The sequence below is a fragment of the Dermacentor variabilis genome, chromosome 2 (assembly GCF_050947875.1).
Source record: "Dermacentor variabilis isolate Ectoservices chromosome 2, ASM5094787v1, whole genome shotgun sequence".
In the NCBI taxonomy this organism is placed as follows: Eukaryota; Metazoa; Arthropoda; class Arachnida; order Ixodida; family Ixodidae; genus Dermacentor; species Dermacentor variabilis.
Window position 1 is genome coordinate 138,365,536 of NC_134569.1, and position 24,080 is coordinate 138,389,615.

Genomic DNA, 24,080 nt, shown 5'->3' on the forward strand with positions numbered 1-24,080 from the left:
TTAGTTACCGCAAAGATGCCACTCACAAAATCTGATGAAGCCGCAATCATGTAGACTGTACTTACTTCACTGGATTGCAAATACTCCCATGCGCGTCACCTCAGAAGTAATTTGCTCTCTAGCTTACTATATCCGTGATAGTATAAGCAGTCTTGATATGGTAGGTGGAATGTGAGCACAAAGTCCACACAACTGCTTCGCGTTGCACCAGTATCCTTAGCCTACGTTAAAAATTCGTGAGTGCTGAAGCATCCGTTTTTTTATTCTCTAGCTACGGCTCATAGAAGAAAGAACTCATAAATGACCCGTCCGCTCGTGCTGCAGAGGTTTCGTCAGCCAGGACGCAAAATCGCCAATTTGCGCTCATACTCAGGGCAAGCCCGCGTCTTTCCACAGCTCCATGACATCACTGCCGGCGGTCTTGAGTGCGATTCGTTCTTTCATCCTGGAGACCTGCTCCGGCGAGAAGTGGTTCCGCCAGTCCCCCACGATGCCTTTCCTCACGAAGTCTCCCTTTATTGGCTTGTCCAGCAGGTTCCCCATGGCTTCTACTAACGACTTCATCCCTTCAGGCAGCGTCTCCAGGGGAACGCTCGCCAAATCCTTGCCCCAGTTGTTCATCTCGGCGTTAATCTTCTTCATGGAGTCGACGCTAGTCGTAGCCATAATCCTCTCGAAGATATCTGGGCTCTGCCTCAACTTGTCTCCATACTCTTTAGCCAGGAAGTCGGCGATCTTGAGCACCCAGCCGCGAGTGTCCTTCTTGAGGTCTTCGTAAGTGACGAAAAGCACGTTGCTGTCCCCTCGATGTTCGTACCAGGACAAGAGGTGGTCGAAGTAGTCGCCGTAGTCCACTTTTCCTTCGACGAACATGTCGAAGAACTGGTCGAACGTGCCGTTCTCGAAGCAGTACATCGGCATGTTCCTCGTGTGGTAGTAGAACGACACGCAGCAGTCGTAGGGGTTGCGGGTGATGTAGACGTACTTGGCCTTGGCCGAATAAGGCTGCTTGTTGAACGGCAGGTGAGTCTTGATGGCATTTGGTCGTGGCATAGCCTGTGCGCTCTCGGCTCCTACAAGCTCCAAGAACGGAGTCATGCTCATGAACTCCATGAGGTTCGCAGGGGGCACACCGTCACGGAATATGCCGTACACAATGTACTGCATCCATGTTGTGCCGCACTTCGGGTAGCTCACGACAAATACGTCCCCGTCGAGCGGTTTGTAGGACAGAGCAGAACGCATGTTTCTATCCGTGAAAGTATTGCTCAGGTACAGACCTTCGAAATCTCTGTAGACAGTCTTGTACGCAGGTCCGGGCTTGCACGCCTGCAGGGAAAGCAGGTGAACGCATAACGTAAGTGCTATAGAATACAAGGCGTGGTTTTTGGCTGCAGCAAAGTAAAAAAAAAATGCCTATGGCAGATAGCACAATTCTTACTTTTGATGTAAATTACTCGATGAGGCATCCATTACTACTACGAGGAATTAGAATACACTAATTCCTCATCTGTTTATATACTCATCGCAATCTTCATCCAATCCGTTTGTGCGGGTTTGTGACTTTGTTTACAATCTCATTGTGGTGCAACTTGCATTGACTTCTATATTGTTAAGATCATAGGTGTATAGGACTGTGCTGTGGATTTTCGACCGTATGATGTGATTTCTCCTCATTTTCGTATATATTTTTATTTATAATGTTTCCGCTATGAGAAAAGGAGTAGCCGTCACCATTATAAGGTGAACACGTCTCTTTCTTTTATTTTTATTTCAATAAAAAAAGAATGCGAGGGCGAATCAGAAAGTCTTTGACACTATTTTTTGTTAGCCAAATTAGGTTTATACAGGTAACTACAAATGTACGTACTATTTTACGTACCTTACACTATTTTTAAACATAGTCCCCAAACCAGTTCAGACCATTAGCCCCATCGCAGCACTAAATTTGAGATGACCCTGTGGTAGAATTCGTCCGGCCGACTGTGGAACCAAGCTCATTGCCATGCAAGTCTTCACGGCCTTTTGTGAACTCACAACACCACCGCCACCACGTCACACTTCTCAAAGCTACAGCTTTCCCCACACGTGGGCTGCATTTCCCTGTGGATTTCTATGGGCGTTCATTCCTTGTTCCATAGAAAACGAATCACCCTTCGTTACTCGTACGCCGTGAATGTGTGAAGCACAACTGCCATCTTCAGCAACTGACAGCAGTGCCGTACCGCGGAGCTACCGGCAGGTAAGGCCGGGCCGGTCCAAGAAAGGTCCACCGCTGGGAATGGACATGTTGACTTCGCATTTACAGCCGTAATTAGGCTAAGTGAAAAAAAGTAGGGTCAAAGACTTTCTGGTTCGCCCTCGTAATTACGCCAATGAAAATGAACTTTTTAATGATTTACTTTAATAATTTACTAATAATATTTCAATCTTCAAATTGTAACTTGCGAGTATGCAAGTAAATATCGACTTAGAACCAATTATCAAAACTCTGCCAATTCTGAGCGGCTATATTTCAAAGTATCCGAAGAAATGTATTGGCGTTCCAGTTACTTTTGTGTTTCAATGCATAAAGCAGCGTTTTCTTTAAAATGTAGAACAGTGAATTTTTACCGCAAGTTTGACGGCGCATATCTCAAAACCTGCGCCATCCTCAGAATTGATTCTAAGCCGATATTCCTTGCATACTCACTAGGTACAATTAGTTTATCGATATATGTGCCGTGACATAATAAGTTGGAATGTTAATTAGCATGATTACGTTTATTGTTTAACGAACCATTTTTGATTCGTCGTAGGAGTGATCGCCGCCTCACTGAGTAATTTAGATCAAGGGTTAGAACTGTGCTAACAGCCACTGGCAATGTTTTTAAATTTCGTGCAGCTAAAACACCCTGCATGTGATTACAAGTACTGGGAGCTTCATGAATGTGCATGGAGAAAGTAAGTATCTCATGAAATGCGCTATTATTTATACTTTGCCTATGCATACGCGTTAGACCTGAACGAGCTCGAAGTTTTAAAATACACGCGTGTGATTAGTGATGTCAGCTGCGTACAGCCACACAACCGCTCTATTGGAAAATGATAACACTATTGTACCATTCACAGTCTCTTCAGGCCCTGTGTCTGTACCCCTGGACAATAGCTTTAATCACTTAGAAGGTTAAACCAAACTGATAAGCTAAAATATTTTGTTATAACTTTAAGCAATAAATGCAGGCGATACCATATATCAAGCGTGTAATAATCATGTTGCCACTCGTTTTTGAGAAAATGATGTTTTGTGTGAGACGTGCTGCTGCATTGCAACCAACGACTCAAAATAAATGTGTTGTACATTTTGACTTCTACCATAGGACGAGGCAATCCCGGATAGAAAAGGTAAATTGAAGAACAGCCATGTTAAAGCTATGTGGTTGTATTTGGGAAAACAAAAGATGTTTTTAGCTGAACTGACTGGTGGAATTGACTTTTTATCCACACATATGCATGAGATCCTGATGCGAGGAGGTGTCCGAGCAATGCGATCTGGCAAGGGCCTCTACAGAATCATAACAATCAGGTTGACAACAAGAACGGACTTTAAGAGGTGTTTCACTGGGATTTTTCTAGTTTTGAGGAGGATACTAGCCTTACTGCTTCTCGCACTTCGTCCAGTTATGCCAACATTGATTACTCTGGTTCGATCGTCTTGTTTATGCTTTCCCGGAAGATCAACGGTCGGAAACGTCACTGAAAATTTCCTTGCAGTTTTACGCAAGGGAATAAGCGATAACATGAATAAGCAATTGAATGAGGGCTTCTTGACTCTAAACTGTCACACGCCGATTATGACGCAAAATTGCAGTCATTGACAGCGACTGCCTTTAGCGTATCCACAATAATGAAATGATGTTCACCATGCAAAAATATACTATAATGCAGATATGTCGTTTATCAAAATAGAAGATCAGCAGCGCTTCCACAATTGGTTTAATAAGTTCATGAAGCTACACGTGGAGCAGGCTATCTTACCGCAAAATACCAACTTCCGTTTTAGTAATCTAGAATGCGTGACTATGTCGCACTTCAGCATTTAGGAAAACAAAATGGGAGGTGGCAGAGACTTTTACACTAGAAGAAAACCAAACCAAATATGCAAGTTAATCGCGGGTTTTGCATGTTTAAGCGAATAACTACAGGTTTTTGTCTGTTTACTAATGCCAATTTTGTTCGTAACAATATGCACGCAGAAATTACTCCCTAATCCTGTTTTCGTTTCACGTTCTTCTCTCGTAATTCTTCCTATTTGGTCTGGGCATTTCTCTGCACTATTTCCTGCGGGAACAAATTTTCACAGACATGCCTAGCTCAGATACAAAGAACTCCAGTCTAGGTGTGCGTATCGTAAAATTTCCGAGGCTGTTGTGAGATATTACAGGAAGCGCTTGGCAAACGTACCTCACAAATTGTGATTGATTGATCGATCGATCAATTAATTGCGAGATTTTGTTGGCGCCAAGACATGTAAGGCCAAAGAGCGCCAGGACATGTGCCATGATTCTGCAGAATTGTTAGTTTAAAACAATGATTTAACATGAAAGCTGTGTAGAGGCATACGCGTGAAGTACGTAGATCGATATATTTTAGTGCACCGATAATAAAATAATTACTAAAACAAAAAGGGCCTTAAATGCGTTGGCTACAATCGCATATGGTAAACCATTGCGGAAAGTTCGAATCCATCTCCTCACAAAGTGTGCATAATTGTAGTAAAGCTCTTGTTTGGGCTAATTGGTGCATTCTTGAACACATAACAGGGCAGCACGAAAAAGAAGGACAACAAAAGAAACATACACAGGACGGGCGCTTGCGCCCCTCCTGTGTACGTTAACATGATGGCGTTCACCTCAGAGGTGCGCGACTGCTTTCTGAAGTGGATTGTGCCGCCTTCGAAATTTGTTCTGTGAGACATGATAAGGTGTGAAACGGACCTCTTCGAGGGCTTTCTTGCTGGTTTCCTCTTCTGCCGGGTTCCACGACGACGGCATGGCAGGACGATTTAACTTGAGTCACCTGTGTACCTGCGCCGAGAACCAAGACGAAGAGATCGTTGATGTCATAGTCTTAGAAACCGGGAAATCGCGAGAAAAACCCCACTACCACAAGAATGTCCCAACGCTCACTAAAATTCAATTCGTCTAGCTCTGAATTCGTCGACTGTTGACAACAGCGGGTATTCACAGCCGGACACCGCCATCTTTCCAAGAAGACCTTTGCGACGTGCACATATTTGAACCCATGGTAGCGCAAATAAATAGGAATGAAATGTGCACTGGTCGGCCGGAGAGGCTAGTCTCTGACTTGCTACCCCTCAACTGAGCTAAAGGGTTAGATAAAGACAGGGAAGGAAGAAGGGCAACTTAATAAGGTGGTGATGCAATACTACGGTGAATGACAGCGATCATTTCCATGAACGGTATTATACGCACTGCGCACAGTTCTTATAAATGCCCGACACACACAGTCTTCAGCAAATTGCAAGTTAACAGCAAGTTATACGCTGTTTGTATGGCCGTATGCGAATGTACCTTGTTCAGATTATACATATACTCGGTGGCCCGACGAAATACACAAGCGCTTTGCATATAGGAACGTGTCACACGAGTTATCGAGAGCAAAAGAAAACGCATTTTCTCCCTTTTATATAAAGAATCTGAAAAAATTGGCAAGTGCGAATGTTGCCCGATATATCGCCCCCGGTTCCCAAGTGAGCATTCCCATACAGAAGCATGAGGTAAGTCTCCTGTGGAAGGGGCATACTAAGTTTTGTATTCATTTGCCTATATGGCGAGGATCGAGTTCAGCAAGTGGCATGACGACGACGGCGTAATGAAAAGGACGTCACCCTGAGATGTTTTAACTGCATCGGACACAGTAAAATGTGGCCAGTGAGGTCGATACACAACAAAAAAGAAATCTTCGGTGTGAAAAAAAAAAGGGCGATCACAATATATCTCAGGTCATGCGAACTGAGAACACCCGGAGCACTCTCGAAGAAGTCAGGTTGCGGTGATTTGTATATTCTTCGGAGATCTGCGCTTTGTCAGTAATTTTTTGTGGCGAAGAAGAATTCAGTGTAACTAGCAGAAATACAAAAATGTGCCCTGCATTGTGTTTAATAAGAAGCACATTTACTATTGCAATCTTTCCACAAAAGAAACCTGTATTATGGCAGCATATTCGGCGTGTCCTTCTTGTGTATCTAACTGGGGAAAAATCAGCGTAAGAAACTGCTGTTCAATGTGGCGCTATATATGCTTTATGGCAGCACATTCGGTGTGTCATTCTCATTTATTTCACTGGAAAAGTGATATTGAGAAACCGCTCTTCCCCATCGTGCGAAACATGTTTTTATGACTGCATATTCTGCATGTCATTCTCGTGTACTTCACTGGAAAAATGGTTATCACTGACTCCTTTCGTAGAGTGGCGAAAAACATGTTTTATGACAGCACATTCAGCGTGTCATTCTCATTTATTACAGCGAAGCTGTCTATGACTGGGATTCCAGGGTTTCTTTGTGGTGCAACATCGACCGAAATAAATGGTGGGCCGATCCCGGCGGCTGTGCATGGCAGAGACATGGCTGACTGAAACCCCCGCAATGCAGAGGCTAACCCCATCACGTCAGTATTTTATTATTTATTTATTTTTATTTATTTTATTTCACAATACTGCAGGCCAGAATTGGCCCAAGCAGGCGGGGCATGAAAACAAATCGTAACAGCACGTACTTACGTGTTTAAATTAGTTTAAAAAAATTAAATTATGGGGTTTTACGTGCCAAAACCACTTTCTGATTATGAGGCACGCCGTAGTGGAGGACTCCGGAAATTTTGACCACCTGTGGTTCTTTAACGTGCACCTAAATCTAAGTACACGGGTGTTTTCGCATTTCGCCCCCATCGAACTGCGGCCGCCGTGGCCGGGATCCGATCCCGCGACCTCCGTGCTCAGCAGCCCAACACCATAGCCACTGAGCAACCACGGCGGGCTTAAATTAGTTTAACGGCTTCAGTATTACGAAGGGCGCTGCGGTGACTGAACTTGTATATTCAATGCGATTTCGTTATTGCATTAGTAAAATATCTTTGACGGCGTCTATAATAACGGAGTACAGCATCACAGCAGCAGCATTCAGGTCTGGGTGAACCTTTTCACTACCAAGCACACTCTGCAAGCACGGCCGAAACAGACCCCCCCCCCCCCCCAACCTCCCCTGATTGCTTTTGTTGGTTTAAACTAACATATTCGCAAGGAAAGAGCCAGAAATTATATTCAAAATATTTATTTCAGAAGAACACGTTTAAAAAAACTATTCTGAAAGAAAAACGAAGTTTGCTTAACCGCAGTACTAGTAAAAGTTTCACTTCAGAGCTTCCAAATTCCAAGGTTAGCTGAGAGTGTGTGTATCACGTTTGCCAACGCCCGTTTAACTCGGCCCCTCTAAAGCTTAGCCACTGAGTATTACACTTTAAAACGAGGAATATAGCACAGCGCCAAGCCGCAGCCTTCGTGCCAGGTCCTGGTTTCCTTTCGGCTGCTTCTCTTTCGATCACCTGAGGATCGTTTCGAGCACACGAAGCATCTCCTTAGTAGCTTGATTTCAGCAGTTGGCAGAACGTACTTGGGGAAGTGGCGAGCGACAAGCCGTGACATTTGAATAGCTGAGGATTTACGTCCTTTGTTGTGAGGTTGAAGTCGGGAATTCTCGTCAATCAGAGTTTCTACGAGACTCCTGTAGAACTCTAGCTGAGTGTCGTGCTTACCAGTCGCCTTCTTATAGCCAACAAAGGCAGTGAAAACAGCCAGATTTAATATGTGCCTGCCATTTTGTTGTTAAAAAAAATTGCTGGCTCTCCCAATCGAGAGTAGATGTAAGCATGAAACGGCAACCGGCAAAGCAGATTGGTTGGAGATGATTCCACATGTACAGATGTTGCCGCATATACAGTGCTAAGGCACACACGTCTTTTATATTGCCACTGTTGTGTCTGACACTTCTATGCAGTGGCCTCTGCTTTTTAGAGTTTTGGCTACATCAGAAGTGGCATTACTCTTCTTGTGTGAACTGTACCGAAAATATCAATTTTTCTACTGAACAAATCGCCCATTGATACCGGGGAGCAGTAGAAATTGTACATTGTCAGGCAGTAGCCACGATCCAGGTGCTTGCTCATAATTGCTAACACTTTATAATTGCGCTCATGCGCATTTCATTTTAGATGACAGTTTCAGTTGTAGTGTAAATAACCATGTTTGAAACATAGCCGCTTTCGGATTCGCAAAGTAAAAATAAGTTTACCTCACATCATGCTCTCTTCATAGGGTTATGATGATGATGATTGAAGTTTATTGGCGCAAGGGCATCTAAGGCCAAAGAGCGCCAGGACATGTGTTTTCGTTTAGTAAAATTGTGGGTTTAGTGCTGTGACTTGAAATAGAGGCTGTATAGAGGCCTACACGTAAGACAAATCTATAAATACTAGTGAATGAATTCTAAAGTAATTATGAAGATAAATATAAAGTCAAATGCATTGGTTATAGGCACACATGGTAAATTATTGCGGATTGACCGAATCCCTTGCTGTACAATTCTTGCTCACGCAAGAAGTGCAAGAGAGCTCACACATACTTTTGTGGATCAGATTGTACCTCACCTGTGAGGCACAATCAATCTGGTTAGGATGGAATGAGATGATATCTATAAATTTAGCTTGAGCAAGATAATTAAGCACTCACTTAAAGTTAAGAAGTACATCCTCTGTGAAGAACATCGAGGGATGGGGTCGTATATGGTGTGTGTAGAGTTCCTTAAAATGAGCTACTCTCTCTCGGTGAAGTTCGGTGCATTGAATGAGGACATGTAGGACGGTTAAGTTCTCACCGCAGCGTGTGCACGTCGGCGGGTCAGTTGCAGTCAAGAGGCATTTTTGTGTGCCATAAGTGTGTCCTATTCTGAGTCGTGCCAGGGTGACTTCGGTGCGTCTATCAAGCTTCAGTGGGAAAGGTTTGGTTAATTGCGGTTTAAACAGGTGCAGCTTATTTTCAACTTCCTTGTCCCACTCAGCTTGCCGATGATTATGGAGCGCCTCTCGTACCGCAGGTTTCATATCTGCGCCAGGTACCCAGCTTACATCAATTGTATCCCAATGAGCCGCTTCTCCAGCATTTTTGTCCGCCATTTCATTGCCTGCGATCCCAGAGTGGCCTGGCACCCAGCATACAACAAGAGCAAGGCTTTGTTTATGCGCTACGTGGATCTGTTTAAGGAGCTGGTTAATTACAGGGTTTCGGCTTGCTTTGCCACAGGGCAGGGCTGTGACAACGCTTAAGGAATCTGTGTATATTATAGACTTTTCTATCTTGTGCTGTACTATATACTCAATAGTGATCAGAATACCGTACGCTTCCGCTGTAAAGATGCTGCTATGTTTATGCAAGCTTTTAGTGTTGGAGAAGTTTGGGCCATGGGCTGCACATGATACCGAATTTGCAGACTTTGAAGCATGAATGAAAAATGCAGTAGATCTGTGCTTGTCTTCAAGAGCCATGAAATGTTGCTGGATGAGGGCACTTGGACAACTCTTTTTCTTAAGCTCTCTAAAGGACAAGTCACAGGTGACAGGACATTGCTCCCAAGGTGGTATGGGTTAAGCATAGTCACTTTCCTGCAGATCTGTGAAAACTATTGCAAGTTTTTCCGCAACAGATTGTACCGCTAATGGGAACGGCGGGGCGTGAGAAGGCCGGTTTAAGTACAACTGATTTGCGGACAGATCATTTATGAGTGCTTGGCATGAATGCTGTTTTAGCGACATCGTTTTTATTGCATAGGTGACTACGAGATATGTGCGCTGATAAGCCAGTGGCCACTGATACGACTATGCATAGAGACTTTGGACAGGGCTCGTACGAAAGGCTTCAAGTGCTAGGCGGATACCTAAGTGATAGATAGGATCGAGTAGCTTAAGTGCTGTCTTTGAAGCCTACTGATAAACAATACATCCATAGTCTATGCGTGACAACACAAGGCTTTTAAAAAGAGATAGGAGACAGTGCCTATCTGTTCCCCACGACTGGTGAGATAGAACCTTTAAAAGGTTCATTGTTTTAACAGATTTCAGTTTCAACTCTTAAATGCTGCATGAAGGTTAGCTTGGTATTGAAGATTACACTTAAAAATTTTTGTTCTCTTCTAATTACCAGGCTTCTCCCATTCATCGTAATGCAAGGGTCAGGACACACCCCTCTTCGTCGGGAAAACAGCACACAGGTAGTCTTTTCTGCACTGAATTTAAACCCGTTTTCGTCTGCCCATTTGGCGAGCCGATTAACAGTTAACTGTATCTGGCGTTCACATATGGACATATTGCAAGATTTAAAGCTGACTTGGATGTCGTCCACATAGGCAGAATAAGACACCATGGATGGTATAGCAGAGCGGAGAGAGTTCATTTTAATTAGGAAAAGTGTGCAACTTAGTACTCCTCCCTGTGGTACGCCGTTTTCTTGAACAAAAGTGCGTGAAAGTACACAGCCAATTCTTACGCGGAACTTCCTTTCAGATAGGTAATTCTGCAAGATCTTCAGCATATAACCACCAATTCCATAGGACGCCAGGTCTTGCAGAATACCGTATCGCCAGGCAATATCATATGCCTTCCCAAGATCAAAGAATACAGATAGACAGTATTGGCTGTGTACAAATGCATCACGTATATATGACTCGAGGAGAACAAGATTATCGGTTGTAGACCTTGCTCTTCGGAAGCCAGATTGTTGAGGATCCCAATATACTATTATATTCCAAAAAGAACACAAGGCGACGGTTAATCATTTTTTCAAATACCTTAAGTAAACAGCTTGTGAGTGCAATCGGTCTGTAACTGTTAACTAAGGAAGGGTCTTTGCCGTGTTTGAGTATTGGCAGGACTATTGCCTCCTTCCAAGATGAAGGTACATGACCTGTTGCAAAAATCTTGTTATAGAGACCTAAGATGCAGTTTAGGGTCTCACAAGGCAGATTCTTGATTATTTCATATGTTATTGTGTCAGAACCTAGAGCCGAGTTGCCACAAAAGCCTAGGGCAAGCTTGAGTTCATGGATTGTTAGTGGTTTGTTGTATCCTTATGATGACAACTTGATTTGACGCAGAGGGATACTTTCAGCTATTTCTTTATGGTGTAAGAACTTTTCGGCATTATTTCAGAGCTAGATACTCTCTGAAAATGGTCACCAAGGGTGTTTGCTTGATGTTCTATAGTAACGCCTGAGCCAGTGATGAGAAGAAAAGAATTTGAATGTTGCCCTTTTAGTTTACGTACCCTATTATACACTTTTCTAACATCCGTGTATGAGATTATGGAGGTACGTAGCGTGTCCAGCTTTCTCTTTTCAATATTCGGTGGATACAGCGGCCACTTGCCTTGCACACCGCTTAAATTCTATTGGATTTTCTGTGGTTGGGTAGCGCGAAAATCTGCTCCATGCTTTGTTCTGGAGTTTCTTTGCAGTTTCAGTCTTTGTTCCACCACGGTTTTGGATTTACTTTATCTGTGCAGGACTGAGGTATGCAGTTTTTAGCAGAACAGAGGATATGTTCAGTGATGTAGGTGGTCAGTTCCTCTACACCTAGGTGGTCCACATATTCCAGGTACAGTTTACATATTTTTCTGAATTTCGACCAGTCTGCACTATGAAGTATCCACTTTTTGAGGTAAGTTGGTCCATCGTGCCACTTTGTTGTTTCTAGGAGTGTTGGGAAATGATCGTTCCCATATGGATTACTGATAACTCTCCATTCCAGGTGTGGAAGAAGTGATGCTGACCATATGGCTAAATCTATACATGAATACGTGTTGTGTGTGCAATTGTAAAAAGTTGGCTCTGACTTCTTAAATAGACAGGCTCCAGAAGAAAAAAGGAAGTTTTCTATTGCCCGTCCTCTCGCATCACATCTTGAGTCACCCACAATGTGCTGTGAGCATTGAAGTCTCCGATTACTATATAGCCTTGTCCTGTCGCCTTTCTTGTGTGTGTTGTTTTGCGCTAAACAAAGTATTCATGGATTCGCATCAACTAGCCCGCCAACGCATTGTGCTACTATATAAGGTTCGGGAAGCTAGTCAATCAGTTTTTCAAATTCTGCTGTGTCAAACCGTTCATCAGGCGATATATATATGAAGCAAATAGTTATAAGTTGGTTGAACAATATAGCCCGAACCGCCACTGCTTTAAATGGACTCTGAAGTGATACATGCTGGCACGCTTCTGACTTTTGGGCTATGACTGCCACATCACCTGAAGAATAATTACCATTATTTCTATCTTTACGGAAAATGATGTACTGTCTTAAGAAGTTCTTGTGTGTGGGCTTTGTGTTTCTTGAACACAGAACAGTCGTGGCTGATATTCCTCTAGTAGATCTTTGACATCATCTAGATTGCGAAATAGGGCCCTGGCATTCCACTAAATGATTTGTGTAGCCATATCGAGGAAGATTTTTGTTGTCTGTGTTGAAGAGCACGTAGTAAAGATAGATGGATATCTGTACTAGGGCGCTAACCGTTTAGGTTACCGGTCCCTTTCTTTGAACAGTTACAGGTATTTTATCTCTTCTAGTGCGCTCTTGAGAGCGCTGATCTTTCGGCGTCGATGACGCCGGGATTTTTGATCGACCTCCATAACCTTCTCAGAGGCGCTAAAGGATCGTGAACTAGGCGCTGAAACTCGCGTCCCAGGCCGTGGAGTTCGGATTATCTTTGGGACCTGCGGAACCGGAGTCGGCAGGTCCACCTTCGATGTTGATGGAGCAGCACTTGCTACAGCCACCAGGGGGCAGGCGGAGTGATTACCGGACCACTATCAGTGACCGCGGCAGACTCCCGAGAGATTTGTGACGCTGCCCCCCGTCGCGCCACCTCGGAAAAGCTTGTGTGATTTAAGTATGACAGACGTTTCCTTGCTTCGTGAAATGTTATATTTTCTTTGACCTTTAATGCAATGATTTCTTTTTCTTGCTTCCATTTAGGACACGTTCTAGAGTAGGCTGGATGGCTTCCATCACAGTTCACGCAATGTGGAGATGAGTCGCAAGTGTCTGATGGATGATCGTTCGAGCTGCATTTCGCGCAAGTATGCCTTCCTCGGCATGTCTGGGATCCGTGTCCATACCTCTGGCACTTAAAGCACCGTACTTTGATATAGCCTGCATCCACTGTACTAGGCAACACACTGGTACTAAAGGTCAGTACAATGTGCTTTGTTCGAAGTTGTTCGTTATTCCCACGACCGGCTTTATTACTCGCGACCTGCTCACTACGCCGGCTCCTATGGCGGCGCGTGTCCGCGTAAATATCACGTGACTGTTCAGGAGGGACGGCGCGCCGCAACAGGTGGCGCCACAAGTTACCCTCATTTCGGCAGCGCCCGCCGTACGCTTCTGTTAGCTTCAGTACGCTTGCGTTACCATGTTGCCGGTAGGCCGAGTTAAACCGCATCGTTTAAGCACGCACCGCAAAGACGTGTTAATATTCATCAGATGCAATAATCGCGGACAGCTTTCTGTATACAGTGGTAGTTAGGAGCGCGCGAGAACAGCGCAGAAGCAGGCGTCTCGCGCTCGTAGCAATTCCCCTGCATAGCCACAAAAAGCTGTACCCGACTAAAGGCTGACAGCGATAATATTTTTCTTTCTCAGCGCAGCAGTTTTGCAGCTAAAACAAGCTCAAAGAGCGGTTGTAGTGGTGGGCGCGGCTCTGGTGCTACTCAAACTTCGTTTTTATTTATTTTTTTTTGCGCGCACAGCTGCACAACCAGAACACGATTGCTTCTGCTCTGTAGCTAGCAGCATCCCAGGGCGAAGCCGCGCTACTTTCCGCCAATTTACGACAAAAAGCGCGCTATGCACACTTACTCGTTTTCAGGAGCATTCACCCGATCGTTAATCATTTCAAGACGCACTCAACATGAAAAATGAATAAAACCAGACTAGGAAAGCTTGTTTGCCAGGCACAATAGCCGGTCGTAGCCACAACTTTATTTCAGGTCAGCCAGATTCTTACACTTTTAGGACCGTTCGTGATTTCGGTTTGGCATTAATTAATTTTCGTTTGGCGTGCTCTTCTGTGAGATCAGAGGCAAAATTGGACAAAGATGGCCTCATAAACTTGTGGACAATCAGCTTTAGCAGGGCCCTTCTGTGAGGCTCTGTGGTGTCCTTCAAGCACACAAACAGCGTATTTTTTGTAAGTGACGGCAGCACTAGGTCTGCAAACTTCTTAAGCGGCGTTGGCCCCCTAAGCACAGGAGCCACACTTGATGCAGCACCTTCCAGGCGGCTGACGAACTCTACGAAAGCCAAGGTAGGGTACGATAGCCCTCCCCTGTCCATGCCTGCTATGATGACAGTAGTAGAAGACTGAGAGGCTGGTGCCCTCAAATTAATATGAGACAGCCCTCACATGTGATACCCTTCGCTGTGCGCCCGCTCGATTTGCAGAGCGGAACGCAGCAATGCACCATCGCGAGCGATGATTTTTACGGCCTACGAAATGTAAAGGCTCTCAGCAGTAATTGCGTTCTTGGCACGTATGCGGACAGCAATCAGAACAGCCGGAAACCCGGTGTTCAGACAAGCACAAAAACACAACGAAGAAGCCGCCACTGCTACCGCTACGCCAGCCCGCACTCGGCGTGGGGGTAAGTTCTGGCGCCACGGAGAGCAGGGGCGGTCGGGCGAACTAAGAATGAACTAAACAAACAGTAAAAAATTGGGGGCTACGGAGGCGGCGCCGGTGAACAGGTCGCGAAGTAATAAAGCCGGTCGTGGTTATTCCTGCGGATTAGAATTCGTTCTACTTTGATGACATTTTGGTCCTGAAAACCTTCAAGCAACTCTTCGTTACTAAGGTCCATGAAGTCGTCTTCAGAGATTACTCCACGGCTCGTGTTCATGGTTCGATGTATGGACACAGTGACCGCTACATCGCCTATGCATTTCAATTCATTGATTTTATCATATTGAGGTTTATCCTTCAATTCAATCAGCAGGTTGCCATTGGTCATCTTTGTGGCTTTGTAGCCAGCTCCTATCATGTTGCCAAGGCATTTCGCCACCAAGAAGGGGGAGAGTTTACGTGCGCGCGTGTTGCTTTCACTATGGATTACATAGTATACAAATTCCGGGTGTAGAAATTTCCTTCATTGTTTTTCAAAAATAATTGAAAGGTTGCATCGGTGCGCTCTCTTTTTAGAGGGCGATCAAGGGAAATTGGTTTACTAGAAGCCATATAGAGGTCATGAGTTGGGCAACAGCGCCAACCGCCCACCACCGAGACCAACATGGGGACGGAGCAGGTCTTACGAGTAAGACAAGCCCTCGGCAGTTGTACGGTGCTACTATAACCCAATCTGGAGTACCCAAGGTTGGCCACCCACACAAGGTTAACCCTCGCTGCCAGGAAAGTCGGAAGTAAATAGAAGAGAGGAGAAGACAAGAAAGATTGAAAGGAAGAGAAAAAGACGCAGAATGGAGAAGGGGACAGGAAAAGGCAACTACCGATTTCCCTCGGGTGGGTCAGTCCGGGGGTGCCGTATACGTGAAGCCGAGGCCAAAGGGGTGTGTTGCCGCCGCCGAGGGACCGTAAAGGTCCAAACACCCGGCATTGGCTCAACCCCCGGGAGGCCCTTTTCCCCGGGCACGGCTAAGCCGCGCACGGCTACACGCGGGAAGGTCCAAGGAAGGAAGGAAGGAAAAAGTGGAGAAGGAAGGCAGGGAGGTTAACCAGTTTTGCCTAACCGGTTTGCTACCCTACACATGGGAGCGGGATGGGGGGGGATGAAAGATGGGGAGAAGAGATAGAGGGCACATAACACGGCACACACATCGTTGGTTACAGTCTGTCCAACCCTCGTGTGCTCGGGTACGTGGTGTCGCAACACACCAAACGCCTGCTGACGCAGACGCCCCTGCGGGGCTTCATGGGGTTATGATGCTTCCAGCTTAGCCGTCCCTTGTACAAGAGCATGCTTTCATCTATGCTTTCATCCCGTTCTGCGCACAGAAAGAAAACGCTCTTTAATTTGTTTGATCACAGACCAGACTTTCCACAGCCTAGGTTGAGGATGATAGTTTATGTCGATGCCAGCTTCTTTGTCCACCAAACGGAGGAAACTCATTATTTGAGAACGGTTCCTGCCCATGATCTTTCCGGAAATAGGTGTCTAGAGGACAGCGTGCCTGGACCAGCACATGGAAATTTTGAATTATGGATAATTCCATGACAAATAATTATTACAAGAAATACACGAAGCTCTTTCACATCCAGCTCCTTCCACGGGGCACGGTTCTGATTTCTGTGCCGGAAATACTGCGCTGCGTAACGATTCGTCTCTCGAAGAACCATACCCCAAATTTCCTGCGTCAAAAACGCGCGCTGTCACCTGTTGCATCGACGCTGTGGCCTACCGTGAACGGAAATCGTACACGTACAAGGGGCGCGTTCGACAACTTGATACTCGCCCATTGCCGTCATGCATGCTCTCCCACGGTAACCTTCGGAATCCGAGGTGTCTGAACACAGGGAGACAGATCGGTGAGCTTGCTGTCACTTAGTGCAGTCAAGTGCACTTGTTCTTCTGAATCCTGATATAGCTCCCATGAAGCACTGCATCGATTAAACCCCTCACTGCAACTCCGACCTCCACTCGAACTTCTTTCAGCGTGACGGTACGCTTCTCTGTCATCTTTGGTTAGGAGTTGCCTTCGCAAAGGCATACTCCACATTAATTGGAGTGACCGACAGTGCAGCATGCGAGGTCCGCAGCACCGAAGAAAATATCTACCACCTGCTGTGCCGCTGTCCACGATATGCCCGATAAAGAGAAGACCTTGCTAACGCTCTCCAAAAACTAGACAATCGGCCGCTTCCTGTGCAGGTGCTGCTGGAACACCGCCCCCATCGCTCGTCGGCCCATAAAGCGGTGAAGGCGATTTTGTGCTTCTTGAGGACGACGGGCTTGTGTGAACGTCCGTGACTATTAATGCAATTTCTATTAGACCACACGCGTCAGCGAACTCACGGCTAATTTCCTTCTTTCCTTCCCTCCTCTCTCTCCATATCATCTTTGTTTTCCCCTTTCCCATGCCCTGGTGTAGGGTAGCCAACTGGACGTTATTCTGGCTAACTTCCGTGCCTTCTGCTTTTCTGTTGCCTCTTCCTCCTCCTAATATAACTTTCAAGAAAATTACGTTTCTGGCTTCTTTCACGACTAGAATTATCACTAGAAAAACGACCGCAAGACAACGACGTCATTTTGGAAAGCCGGTTTCGAGTACAAGAACATGCTGCTCTCAGAATTAGGTGTACTCGTCGACGTATAATTTTTTGTGGCTTCACCTGTCGCACACCGAAAAAAAGAATTGTATGGAATGAAGCCGAACTATCTTATGCGCCGTGAATCCGAACTTGTGTTTACATATCGAGCTATACGAGCCTAGCTTGTACTCACCATGAGTTGCACATATTTCAACGATTGGCCTGGCTCGTCCTCGGTAGGAAAAGGTTTAATGGCAGGAGCTGTGCCGGCGGCTCACGCACACACACAAAAAAAGCCTATATTTTGACGGAATGAGCCGACCGCACTTATTTGGGCACTGCCAGCGAATTGATTACTCGTCAATGAACTCGACGCTAGAGCCAGTTCGGGGCGCTGCGCAGTATAGCAGCATTAGTGATACCTGATTGAAGTTCGTCGGCCCCGTTTCTGGCACAACCCTTTATTCCTTGCTTCCACTCAGACTATACCAAAGTGGAAGAGAACGTCGAGTAAGACCAAGGTTTCTATCTTTGCCAAGTGTATTCTTTGGTTTTCGTATCATTTTAACAAGAGTAAACAAACGGGCTCTATCGATGGTGCCTCGTCGTCGTCTGTCATGATGTGCTGGGTGACTTTCGCGAGTCTCTCCCTCTAATAGCCATATATATATATATATATATATATATATATAATGGGCGCGCACGTGTGTATGTCTGTGTGCGTGTGCGTTACAAGGATTTCTTCAGCCGGAGCGCATCAAACCGGTTTTGTGGCGCGCCCGCGCAGTTCGGAGGCAATTTTTCCCTCCTCCAAACTGCACCGTGATTTCTCGTGCCAGCGACATCGTTTTGCCTCAGCACGCGGCGAACGCGAGCGCAGCGGCGGCGGCCTTCCCTGACGACGTTTCCCCCGGCAATTCTGCTCCACCTATCACCGCGTTTTTCCTGCACGGCAAGCCCATGCTCGGTACATCGAGGTCGTCGTGGTTTCATGGCGTTGCGGGAGCTGCGGCATTCCGCCTCCAACCTGACGCAATTTTAAACGCGGTCTCCGCAAGTGCAACGCGGGGACGGAAACGGCACCGGACCTGTTGTATTCCCGGTTGCGGTGTACACGTTTAAGGTGGCCGACCAGCCTATAGTTGGTCATCCATACAATGCATCCGCAACGGTCGGTGATACGTCTAACGCACCGTCGTGCATGTGCTTTCACTAAATTTATTAACGCGAATTGAACAAGAATGAAACGCGGACCGACGGACGTGTTTCATTAGCGCTAATGATATCTTAAAATATGAATACTTAACTACACTCTTAAGAAAAATTTCACCCTTGAGGCCTTATCTTGCCACACAGCGATAATCGTCATCTGTCTTTCCCGAGTCCTGTACTTCAAAGTCACGAAAGGCATGCGCGTCATCAGCACGACAGAGTGTTCCCGACAGGAAAGTAACGAGCGCAGCGTTTTCAAGCAAGGCGGATGACGATTATCGTTGTGTGGCAGGATACGACCCAAAGGGTGTACATTTGTTTAAGAGTCTAGTTGGAAGGAACACGTGCTTGGTAGTCGTGCCGCAGCTCCCGATTCGCGAGACTGTAAACATGACATGGAAGAATAGGGCAGATTCAAGATAGATTACACGACCAGCGCATGCACGAAAATACACGAAATGCATGCACGACACACAACGCTGATCCGCAGTCCACTTGCAATTGAAGAAGTCGTTGCGCCCGCTGTCTTCAGGCGGGTGTAAGTGTGGCTGTGTCAAAATTTGAAAACATGAGGATCAGACTGCGGCGTACGGTTACCTAACGCAAGCTTCTTTCGCAGCAAAAAATAAACTAGACAGCTGCAGAGTCAATACAAAAATATGCAGAAGTAGTTTAGCACATTCAAAATACAGACAGGAAGGGCAAATGGTTAAGCCTGATGTAAATCAGCCTCGGTATCGCCCTTAACACACACGCACATGCGAGTGAATTACATATTCACGCAAAGCACATTGCAATAGCAGTACAGATTATACTTGCGGATGTGGTGCGCTACATGAGGTTGCATTGTTTGTAGCAACCTATAGACAGGTCTCAAACACAAAATCGGAAATGATGAGGTAAGCTCCTCACGCGCTTAATTGGGCCTCATTGAACTGCTTCTCAAAGTTTAGACTTGGGGCTTCCTCAGTGCACAGGAAGTCCTAGCGCATGTATTGCTGTTTTGCACTCACCAATAAAGCGATTAACTACTACACAGTGTACAATGACTACCTGTCTACGAGAAACGCCGCATTTAAGAGTTCCGGATGAATTCAAGCTTGAGGTCTCGCGTCGTGCACCAACAGTGAAGATGAAGCTCAGCTCGGGTATATGGGAAAGGAGAAATCGCTTTTCGCGGCAACTACTACACCGTATTTAGTCAGCTTTGCCGCATTCAAAAGAAAAAGAAACTATATAGTGACTGTAGCAAGCAGATTTTTATTTAGGCCGTTGATGATTATTTTGCAAATATTCTTTAAATATGATAATATTAAAAAAACAAGGCTATAAAACTTACAACCCTGACTCAGCCATGAAACGTGATATCGTAATTCTGTAAACTGCACCTAATAGTACATCCGATCAGGAAGAAATTAAGATGCAGTTAAAACTCGATTTAACGAACTTCAGTATAACTAAATTTTCGATATAACGAAGTATTTAACTTTTCATAACGTCTTGTCCATAGAGCACCATGTATTTAGAACCTAAATATAACGAATTGTGTTTGTATGTGATTTCATTATAACAAAATTTAACTGCCGCCGCAAAGGAATTTCGAGACACTAATTGGAAACTTCCGCAGGCGCAGATGGAGAAATGACCTAATTACAAGCGGCTGCTTGCAAAAACACCTCATACCACGCGCCGCGCGACTGCCGAAGTGAAGCCGCATCACGCACCGAATAAAGTCCAAGTGCGATAAGATCCTATCGCGCCCCGCACTCTGTGTGCTTTAGGTGCGGGTGAAAGTGTGCAAGGGTGAGACATCAAAGATGGCGGCTTCACGAGTGCCACGTTCCCGCGCGAGCAAAGGGAAAGACGGGGAGGGGGACCAGCAAGCGATAACGCGATCAAGCGCGCGCGACGGGGCCCCGGGGGTCAGTTGCCGCTAGTCTCGATACCTGGCGTGAATGTTTACGCTTCAAAACAGTGCTTCCATTGACCACGCTTCGGTGCACAAAGTTATCAATAACCGCAATATCAAACAGCTTTATCAACGTGCGTTGGCGATGCGAAGTTCCGTACTTTAAACGAAGAGACGCATGATGGGAGTGCCAACAGTTATTAGAACAGCGTCCTCCTTTCCACTTTGCTTCCGACAACGGCCGTCACGTATCGCCCATAGCAGGGCTCGAGGCTATCGGCCACGCGCTCCTGTGTTCCCGCCCATATTGCTCACGATAGTACACCACTAATATGCAAGTACGACTTTTCTAAAGCCTCGTAAATCTTGTAACAAATTCACGTAAAATAAAAAATTAGCAGATGTCAAATTTGCCCGATTTAATGTTCTAACTCAGGAAATTTAGAGAACTGCGATATCTGTCCTTGGTGCAGAGTTGCGAATTTGTAAACTTCGTATTTCTAATTTTTAAGGTTCGTCAACTTTCGTCAACCCAATAAAATATTCTGGGCACAAACCAAAATTCAGCTTCCGACAGTCACTAGAATGCAACTTTCTAAAACGCAACGAACTTCGATCATTAAAAATCAGTCCAGAGTTTATATCTGAAAATCATCTCTCCGTTTCACATGTATTAGAATAGGTGGGATCGGAGTTACGCACAAGATAAAGCTTCCTTCTAGGGTCAATATAAACAGGCTAACGCATGCGCGACGGTCGAGGTTACTGCTTGTTCTTGGAACTGGGTATCGGCGATTGCGCGGACTTTCGACTCTGGTGGTGTCCCTCAGTTTTCCGAGCGTACAGTCGGCGTCAAAAATTTACGGGGTGCGAGACCCCGGAAGTGTATGAAAACTTCCCGTAGCCTGACCTAGCACACGAGACCAACACGATGTTGTGCTGTATACTTTACTGGGCTGCAGGCAAAACACCGAGCGGGAACACATACTTCCCTGTAAAGCGCGCCGTCTGATATGCGCCAAGCGGGAGAAATGTAAAAAGCAACAAACCTTGTTCGGAGGAAAGCAAGCAAGCAGCGCGGTTTGAGCGCAGTCACACGGGCTTTGTCGGCTGGCGCGTCTCGCACGCTCGCACGTACACGTTACGGCTCCAAAACACTCGAGCAGGAGCGCACGTTGTCTACGCTCTTCGCGGCTGCTCGAGTCACTGCTTACTGACACGCCCCTTGCGACAACTTTCTGGCGATTGGGAGTCAAGGCCACCGAGCTGCGGCCGACGGGTGCACTTGCCGCTTTGTTGACTCAGCGGCTAGAGAGAGCGAGAGCAACGGCAGCGGAGAGAAGGAAAGAGGAGAGAAGGAAAGTGAAGGAAGAGCAGTTGTCCCCCTTATCTTTTCAGCGACGGAATTGGCTCAAAGTGGCTGGGGAACCTTTTGGAAAAGGTACTCTTAGCTCCCTCGGTAGTTAGTTCAAGGCATTGTCGTTACGCTTCAGAGCACGAGGTGACTGATCATCGCTTCTCAGCCTTGGCGGCAGTATTCCGACTTAACGGAGCCCTCTACAACGGATTCCACTAAGGGTCCAATTATGGCTTTGTCAACTGAAGCTACACCGTGCATTATCTGGCGAGCGAGGCCACGGCCTCGTGGTCTAACTGGAGGCGACCACAAGGAGGAAGGCAGAATCACAAACTTTCTTTTTTCCTCCGAGGTTTGAAATCTACAGGGGGAAATGGGCGCAACCAACTTTCGGTGTACAATATGGAACAGACTGGCGATTTCTGAGCGAAACGACGAGACTGAGTTCAAGGAGAAGCAGGATCGGCGCCAAGATAACGGCGGTGACGAGAGAAGCAACAATTTGGTGTACAATTGCGGCACACTGTTGCCAGTGTGCATGCGCATGCGCCTTCATTAGAAAAGACCGATGTTGCACATCGCGACCTCAACAAGACAACCCGCGGAATCTTTGAATTCCGCATGAAAAAAAATAAAGGAATGTCCGTCTACGTTAGCCAACCGTTTCGGGCTCTTATTGAAAAAAAAATTTGTTGTTTTTTGCACACCAAACATGTTCTCTATAATGCAGTGCACTATGACCTTTGGCACTATTATCTTATTAATACGATTGAAATTCCTTGGGAACTTACCCAGTTTTCGATTTGTATGTCCGCGCCTAACCTATTCGACGCCAACTTGGGTCACCGGGTGTATGCACTGGCTATGTGTTAATGGTTATGTGTCGCTTTTGAAAATAATCATTCAATTGACCGCAAAATCGAGCCGAGTCGCCACCTGGCAGGTACTGACTGAACCACGGAATGTGTGGATTGCGTCGCAAGGTAAATATACCTGGTAGCGAAGCTTCCTTGAAGCCCACACGTTCAGAACATGGCGGTTCATCGGCAGTTCATGGGGCTGTGCGCCATCTATGTGACGAGGGAACACTTTCGGCGGGAGAAAAAATAATGCGACGCCTTTTCCGTTAAAAAAAGAGAGATGACGTCATTCTGTTCCCAAAGCGCGAAATTTGTTTTCGTGGACTGCCATTAGAGCTGTGTATTCAAATGCCCCGCAATTCGACTTGATGGGCGTGTCGTGCTTTAAGCGCGGAAAGCGATGCAGGAAAAGGCCAGCCGTACAAGTGTCGAAATCGCACTCCTGCAAAGAACATACTTTCTTTGGAGGCCGACGAAAGCTTTAGGTGCAGAGTGCTGGTACTGTCGTCGGACGCCAAGCCCGTCGGCCAGCGCAATTGCACGAAAACAACTAAACAAATCCATGATCCGACAATTGTGCGAATTAATAAAAAGAATCGCATCAAGGCACGCAGCCATAAAGGAGGCAGACCTATGTCGGCTGATGAAGGCCTTTCTGATCAGTCGCATAGTGTATACTCCCTCCCTTACTGCCACCTACGGCAAGCGGATAGGGACAAAATTAACGCCTTAATCCGTCTAGCATACAGAACAGCGTTGGGCCTATCTAAATACACCGATTCGGACAAACTCTTGAGATTAGGAATACATAACACTATAGAAGAACTGATCAAGACGCACAAAACGGCGCAGATTTTTCGTCTACCCAGTACACTGGCCGGCAGGTACATTCTGGACAAGCTGGGCCTAAGTCCCACAATCTCCTGGTGGGACAAACCCCCATTGCTACAAATAGCAAGACGACCCCAACTGATCATTAAACTTATTCCTAAACACATGCTCCCAGGAAGGCACGACAGTCGTCGTACGGCCAGGACAAAGCAGTTGTGGGATAAGTAAAAGGACGACCACTCTGTTGCCTATGTGGATGCGGCGGCGCAGGTTAAACGAAAATACGTTGTGAGCGTAGTGACCGAGAGCGGCCGCATTTTAAACGCGGCCACAGTCGAGGCCTTCTCCGCCCTTGGGGCGGAGGAGACTGCGATCACGAATGACTTCGTTCATACCATCCTGAGCGATTCAAAAAGCGCGATATTAAATTACCGTAAAGGCACTGTTCACAAAACTACGCAGCAAATCTTAAACAATTGTTACCACACTTTCCATCAAGCGGACAGACTTATCAATCTGGTATGGCTCCCCGCCCACTCCGGAA

General features: G+C 46.1%; 1 protein-coding gene across 1 annotated transcript; it reads right to left on the reverse strand.

Annotated features, from left to right (window-relative positions):
* Window positions 1–241: 241 nt before the first annotated feature.
* Window positions 242–21,779, reverse strand: LOC142572771 (sulfotransferase ssu-1-like). Its single transcript, XM_075682114.1, has 3 exons — window positions 21,538–21,779; window positions 4,977–5,066; window positions 242–1,329 (listed from the first exon to the last, which is right to left on the reverse strand). The coding sequence occupies exons 2-3, from the start codon at window positions 5,031–5,033 to the stop codon at window positions 370–372; spliced, it is 1,017 nt and encodes a 338-aa protein (XP_075538229.1). The 5' UTR covers window positions 5,034–5,066; window positions 21,538–21,779; the 3' UTR covers window positions 242–369.
* Between the last annotated feature and the right edge of the window lie 2,301 nt (window positions 21,780–24,080).

What these genes read in the sequence shown, in the direction of transcription:
- LOC142572771 (XM_075682114.1), bottom strand. Translation starts at nt 5,033, where the DNA reads ATGCCGTCGTCGTGGAACCCGGCAGAAGAGGAAACCAGCAAGAAAGCC. An exon ending in GCAAGAAAGCCCTCGAAGAG is followed by an intron (nt 1,330 to 4,976) that starts GTCCGTTTCACA and finishes CTTTCCCTGCAG; the next exon opens with GCGTGCAAGCCCGGACCTGC.